Source organism: Tursiops truncatus, chromosome 11, assembly GCF_011762595.2.
Source record: "Tursiops truncatus isolate mTurTru1 chromosome 11, mTurTru1.mat.Y, whole genome shotgun sequence".
Taxonomy (NCBI): Eukaryota; Metazoa; Chordata; class Mammalia; order Artiodactyla; family Delphinidae; genus Tursiops; species Tursiops truncatus.
The window spans coordinates 82,755,194-82,762,582 of record NC_047044.1 but is presented as its reverse complement, the minus strand read 5'-3'; the positions used below and the strand labels follow the sequence as shown (position 1 = coordinate 82,762,582).

At 40.8% G+C, this 7,389-nt stretch overlaps 1 protein-coding gene across 5 annotated transcripts in view; it reads right to left on the bottom strand.

Annotated features, from left to right (window-relative positions):
- Nucleotides 1-547: 547 nt before the first annotated feature.
- The window catches only part of BCAT1 (branched chain amino acid transaminase 1), a 216,002-nt gene continuing 209,160 nt past the window's right edge, over nucleotides 548-7,389 (bottom strand). For 4 of the 5 annotated variants that reach the window (XM_073788965.1, XM_073788962.1, XM_073788964.1 and 1 more), the window contains 2 exons: nucleotides 1,974-2,169; nucleotides 564-667 (listed from right to left, as the gene is read on the bottom strand). In XM_073788965.1, the coding sequence (XP_073645066.1) occupies nucleotides 588-667; nucleotides 1,974-2,169 (276 nt within the window). In that variant the 3' untranslated portion in view covers nucleotides 564-587. Of the gene's footprint in view, nucleotides 668-1,973; nucleotides 2,170-7,389 lie in introns of all 5 variants that reach the window. The other variant, XM_073788961.1, reaches the window with a different exon arrangement.

The window sequence follows — 7,389 nt, the reverse complement described above, 5'->3', positions numbered from 1 at the left end:
CTCAATTAATGCTCTCTGAGAAAATTTACTGAGTGAATGAGAGAATTTCAGTTAAATAAAAGAGTTGAATGATTAAATAAAATAAATGATACTATGCCAAGAGTAAATGAAAATACAGTCCTAGGGAAATATTATGTTCAATACAATAGCTTAAAATAAATGTTATCCTTATGAACCCTTAAATCAAGTTTCTATACAGTAAAAAAAAATAATGAATGTGCTTCCTTGTCAGTTCCCCTATAATAAGCAGTGATCATATACTTCAAAAGAAATCCTATCTTTTACTTAACTATGGAATAGTACTCCATGAGAGGAAACACTTGATTCCAACTGACGATTAGCATATGCCTTGAAAAATAAGGAAAAAGACTCTTAATGATTCTTAAATGTTAATGGATTTTAATATCTTACTTGGGCCTCTTAGGGCCTCTCAACCTCAGCTAATATCCTGTAATATGAAATTCTCTAATATTGACAAAGCAAATAAGCAAATGTCCTGCACATTTTAAGTTGAGGGCTTAAGTACTTCTTTACTCTTTGCTTTCCATGTATTAGACACTTACATTGCTTTCCTTCTACTAGAAGTTTCACAGGGCAATCCGTCCCAGCACCTGTGACTTGCATTGTGGACCGAAGACCAGTGTGAAGGTCAAAGTCACAGGAGAATCTGCCAGAAAGTATGGGAGAACAATGAATGGCATGTTAGTGAAATTTTTAAAAAATCACTATTTTACATTCACTAATAGCTGCCTTATCCACATAACAATATCTCTATGTCCCTTTGCCAAGTACACGCATAATTTTTGTTCTTTTAGGCTAAAAGGCCCACTTTTATAGGCTTTTTCCATTTTGCTCACTTATTTTGGAAAGTAAAAATACAAATGATTAAATGAAACCATACAGAAACTCACATTTACAGAAATAACAACTTTTATAAATGGTTCTTTTAATACAACCAACTATCCTTTGGGTATATAATAGTTACTTATTACAAAGAGCATTACAATTGTCCACCAGAGAGAGAGAAAATACATTATTACAGCTCTAGCCAATAAACTGGGCTAGAGCTAACCCAAATATTAGGTGTACTCATCGGGATAAGATAAGTCAAGTTAAAATCCATTTAAAGCATAAAATTTCAAAACAAAAAGAAAATAAGTATAGGATGCTATGTCCACTTGATGGAATATACTGAAGTCATTTAAAATGTGCTTCATAAAAAGCATTTGGAGAAATAAAGGATATTTCCACAAAGCCATTTTGCTGTAGCTATGGTAAAACAACAAATTTCAAATAATTCATTTTTAGAAACCTCCAAGTCATGTGTAAAGCTGATACTAATGACCCTGTTTATCCTTAACCTAATTAAAAGAGGTTTGGGGTTTCCACTTCAATTATTTGACTCTTACAGGTATATAAATAACATTTATATCCAGAAAAAAAATATGTGTAGGGCTTCCCTGGTGGCGCAGTGGTTGAGAGTCCGCCTGCCGATGCAGGGGACATGGGTTCGTGCCTCGGTCCGGGAAGATCCCACATGCCGCGGAGTGGCTGGGCCCGTGAGCCACGGCCGCTGAGCCTGCACATCCGGAGCCTGTGCTCCGCAATGGGAGAGGCCACAACAGTGAGTGGCCCGCGTACCACAAAAAAAATTTTTTTTTAATTTAAAAAAAATACAGAGTTGTCTGTTCTCTATAGTTTTTAAAGAAAGAGGAGAATAAAAGTGATTATTACACAGATCTATGTATTAACTGAAAGCAGAGTGATATAATCTTCATAACTTTATGAGATAAATCAGAGTATTTAAGATGTGGACCATTCAAAATACTTATAACAACGTAGAAGAACATTTAAAATGCTTGAGAATACCTCACACCATATAAAAAAGTAACTCAAAATGAATCAAAGACCAAAATGTGACAGCTAAGAGTACAAAATTCTTAGAAAAAAACATAGCCATAAATCTTTATTACCGAGGCTCCTTGGTGCGGCTAATGGTGGACTCCGGGAGGGCTCACGCCAAGGAGTACTCCCCAGAACTTCTGCTACCAGTGTCCTCGTCCTCACGGTGAGGTACAGCCACCCCCACCTCTTCAGGAGGCCCTCCAACACTAGCAGATCACTGGTTCTCAAACTCTGTCTAGCGTGCATCAGAATCCCCAGGAGGACCTGTGAAAACACAGATGACTGGGTTCCAGCCCCAGTGTTCCTGATTCGGAGAGGACGAGGGGAAGATGGCGGAAGAGTAAGACGCGGAGATCACCTTCCTCCCCACAGATACACCAGAAATACATTTACACGTGGAACAACTCCTACAGAACACCTACTGAACGCTGGCAGAAGACCTCAGACCTCCCAAAAGGCAAGAAACTACCCCACGTACCTGGGTAGGGCAAAAGATAAAAGAATAAACAGAGACAAAAGAATAGGGATGGGACCAGCACCAGTGGGAGGGAGCTGTGAAGGAGGAAACGTTTCCACACACTAGAAGCCCCTTCACGGGCGGAGACTGCGGGTGGCGGAGGGGGAAGCTTCAGAGCCGCAGAGGAGAGCCCAGCAACACGGGTGCGGAGGGCAAAGCGGAGAGATTCCCGCACAGAGGATCAGGGCCGACAGGCACTCACCAGCCCGAGAGGCTTGTCTGCTCCCGCGCCGGGGCGGGCGGGGCTGCGAGCTGAGGCTCGGGTTTCAGTCGGAGCGCAGGGAGAGGACTGGGTAGGCGGCGTGAACACAGCCTGCAGGGGTTAGTGCACCACGGCTAGCCGGGAGGGAGTCCGGGGAAAAGTCAGGAGCTGCCGAAGAGGCAAGAGACTTTTTCTTCCCTCTTTGTTTCCTGGTGCGCGAGGAGAGAGGATTAAGAGAGCTGCTTAAAGGAGCTCCAGAGACGGGCGCGAGCCGCGGCTAAAAGCGTGGATCCCAGAGACGGGCATGAGACGCTAAGGCTGTTGCTGCCACCACCAAGAAGCCTGTGTGCGAGCACAGGTCACTATCCACACCCCCCTTCCGGGGAACCTGTGCAGGCCGCCACTGCCAGGGTCCCGCTATCCAGGGACAGCTTCCCCGGAAGAACGCACGACGCGCCTCACGCTGGTGCGTCACGTCGGCCTCTGCCGCCGCAGGCCCGCCCCGCACTCCGTGCCCCGCCCTCCCCCTGGCCTGAGTGAGCCGGAGCCACCGAATCAGCGGCTCCTTTAACCCCGTCCTGTCTGAGTGAAGAACAGACGCCCTCCGGCCACCTACACGCAGAAGTGGGGCCAAATCCAAAGCTGAGCCCCCGGGAGCTGTGAGAACAAAGAAGAGAAAGGGAAATCTCTCCCAGCAGCCTCAGAAGCAGTGGTTTAAAGCTCCACAATCAACTTGATGTACCTGCATCTGTGGAATACATGAATAGACAACGAATCATCCCAAATTGAGGAGGTGGACCTTGAGAGCAATATTTATGATTTTTTCCCCTTTTCCTTTTTTTGTGAGTGTGTATGTGTATGCTTCTGTGTGAGATTTTGTCTGTATAGCTTTGCTTCCACCATTTGTCCTAGGGTTCTATCCGTCCGTTTCTTTGTTTTTTTTTAAATTTTTTTCTTAAAAATTATTTTTTATTTTAATAACTTTATTTTATTTTATCTTACTTTATTTTCTTTTACTTTATGTTCTTTCTTTCTTTCTTTTTTTCCTTCCTTCCTTCCCTCCTTCCTCCATCCCTCCCTCCCTCCTTTCTTCCTTTCTTTCTTTCTTTCTACTTCTACTAATTCTTTCTTTCTACTTTTTCTCCCTTTTATTCTGAGCCATGTGGATGAAAGGCTCTTGGTGCTTCAGCAAGGAGTCAGTGCTGTGCCTCTGAGGTGGGAGAGCCAACTTCAGGACACTGGTCCACAAGAGACCTCCCAGCTCCACATAATATCAAATGGCGAAAATCTCCCAGAGATCTCCATCTCAACACCAGCACCCAGCTTCACTCAACGACCAGCAAGCTACAGTGCTGGACACCCTATGCGAAACAACTAGCAAGACAGGAACACAACCCCACCCATTAGCAGAGAGGCTGCCTAAAATCATAATAAGTCCAAAGACACCCCAAAACACACCACCAGATGTGGACCTGCCCACCAGAAAGACAAGGTCCAGCCTCATCCACCAGAACACAGGCACTAGTCCCCTCCACCAGGAAGCCTACACAACCCACTGAACCAACCTTAGCCACTGGGGACAGACACCAAAAACAACGGGAACTACGGACCTGCAGCCTGCAAAAAGGAGACCCCAAACACAGTAAGATAAGCAAAATGAGAAGACAGAAAAACACACAGCAGTTGAAGGAGCAAGATTAAAACCCACCAGACCTAACAAATGAAGAGGAAATAGGCAGTCTACCTGAAAAAGAATTCAGAATAATGATAGTAAAGATATCCAAAATCTTGGAAATAGAATAGACAAAATACAAGAAATATTTAACAAGGACCTAGAAGAACTAAAGATGAAACAAGCAACGATGAACAACACAATAAATGAAATTAAAAATACTCTAGATGGGATCAATAGCAGAATAACTGAGGCAGAAGAACGGATAAGTGACCTGGAACATAAAATAGTGGAAGTAACTACTGAGGAGCAGAATAAAGAAAAAAGAATGAAAAGAACTGAGGACAGTCTCAGAGACCTCTGGGACAACATTAAATGCACCAACATTCGAATTATAGGGGTTCCAGAAGAAGAAGAGAAAAAGAAAGAGACTGTGAGAAAATATTTGAAGAGATTATAGTTGAAAACTTCCCTAATATGGGAAAGGAAATAGTTAATCAAGTCCGGGAAGCACAGGTAGTCCCATACAGGATAAATCCAAGGAGAAATACGCCAAGACACATATTAATCAAACTTAAAAAATTAAATACAAAGAAAACATATTAAAAGCAGCAAGGGAAAAACAACAAATAACACACAAGGGAATCCCCATAAGGTTAACCGCTGATCTTTCAGCAGAAACTCTGCAAGCCAGAAGGGACTGGCAGGACATATTTAAAGTGATGAAGGAGAAAAACCTGCAACCAAGATTACTCTACCCAGCAAGGATCTCATTCAGATTTGATGGAGAAATTAAAACCTTTACAGACAAGCAAAAGCTGAGAGAGTTCAGCACCACCAAACCAGCCTTACAACAAATGCTAAAGGAACTTCTCTAGGCAAGAAACACAAGAGAAGGAAAAGACCTACAATAACGAACCCAAAACAATTAAGAAAATGGGAATAGGAACATACATATCGATAATTACCTTAAATGTAACTGGACTAAATACTCCCACCAAAAGACACAGATTGGCTGAATGGATACAAAAACAAGACCTATATATATGCTGTCTACAAGAGACCCACTTCAGACCTAGAGACACATACAGACTGAAAGTAAGGAGATGGAAAAAGATATTCCATGCAAATGGAAATCAAAAGAAAGCTGGAGTAGCAGTTCTCATATCAGACAAAACAGACTTTAAGGTAAAGACTATTAGAAGAGACAAGGACACTACATAATGATCAAGGTATTGATCCAAGAAGAATATATAAAAATTGTAAATATTTATGCACCCAACATAGGAGCACCTAAATACATAAGGCAAATACTAACAGCCATAAAAGGGGAAATCGACAGTAACACATTCATAGTAGGGGACTTTAAAACCCCACTTTCACCAATGGACAGATCATCCAAAATGAAAATAAATAAGGAAACACAAGCTTTAAATGATACATTAAACAAGATGGACTTAATTGATATTTATAGGACATTCCATCCAAAAACAACAGAATACACATTTTTCTCAAGTGCTCATGGAACATTCTCTAGGATAGATCATATCTTGGGTCACAAATCAAGTCTTGGTAAATTTAAGAAAATTGAAATTGTATCAAGTATCTCTTCCGACCACAACACTGTGAGACTAGATATCAATTACAGGAAAAGATCTGTAAAGAATACAAACACATGGAGGCTAAACAATACACTACTTAATAACGAAGTGATCACTGAAGAAATCAAAGAGGAAATAAAAAAATACCTAGAAACAAATGACAATGGAGACACGACGACCCAAAACCTATGGGATACAGCAAAAGCAGTTCTAAGAGGGAAGTTTATAGCAATACAATCCTACCTTAAGAAACAGGAAACATCTCAAATAAACAACCTAACCTTGCACCTAAAGCAATTAGAGAAAGAAGAACAAAAAAACCCCAAAGTTAGCAGAAGGAAAGAAATCATAAAAATCAGATCAGAAATAAATGAAAAAGAAATGAAGGAAACGATAGCAAAGATCAATAAAACTAAAAGCTTGTTCTTTGAGAAGATAAACAAAATTGATAAACCATTAGCCAGACTCATCAAGAAAAAAAGAGAGAAGACTCAAATCAAGAGAATTAGAAATGAAAAAGGAGAAGTAAAAACTGACACTGGAGAAATACAAAAGGTTATGAGAGATTACTACAAGAAACTCTATGCCAATAAAATGGACAACCTGGGAGAAATGGACAAATTCTTAGAAATGCACAACCTGCCAAGACTGAATCAGGAAGAAATAGAAAATATGAACAGACCAATCACAAGCACTGAAATTGAAACTGTGATTAAAAATCTTCCAACAAACAAAAGCCCAGGACCAGATGGCTTCACAGGCGAATTCTATCAAACATTTAGAGAAGAGCTAACACCTATCCTTCTCAAACTCTTCCAAAATATAGCAGAGGGAGGAACACTCCCACACTCATTCTACGAGGCCACCATCACCTTGATACCAAAACCAGACAAGGATGTCACAAAGAAAGAAAACTACAGGCCAATATCACTGATGAACATAGTTGCAAAAATCCTCAACAAAATACTAGCAAACAGAATCCAACAGCACATTAAACGGATCATACACCATGATCAAGTGGGGTTTATTCCAGGAATGCAAGGATTCTTCAATATACGCAAATCAATCAACGTGATACACCATATTAACAAACTGAAGGAGAAAAACCACATGATCATCTCAATAGATGCAGAGAAAGCTTTCGACAAAATTCAACACCCATTTATGATAAAAACCCTGCAGAAAGTAGGCATAGAGGGAACTTTCCTCAACATAATAAAGGCCATATATGACAAACCCACAGCCAACATCGTCCACAATGGTGAAAAACTGAAAGCATTTCCACTAAGATCAGGAACAAGACAAGGTTGCCCACTCTCACCACTCTTATTCAACATAGTTTTGGAAGTTTTAACCACAGCAATCAGAGAAGAAAAGGAAATAAAAGGAATCGAAATCGGAAAAGAAGTAAAGCTGTCACTGTTTGCAGATGACATGATACTATACATAGAGAATCCTAAAGATGCTACCAGAAAACTACTAGAGCTAATCA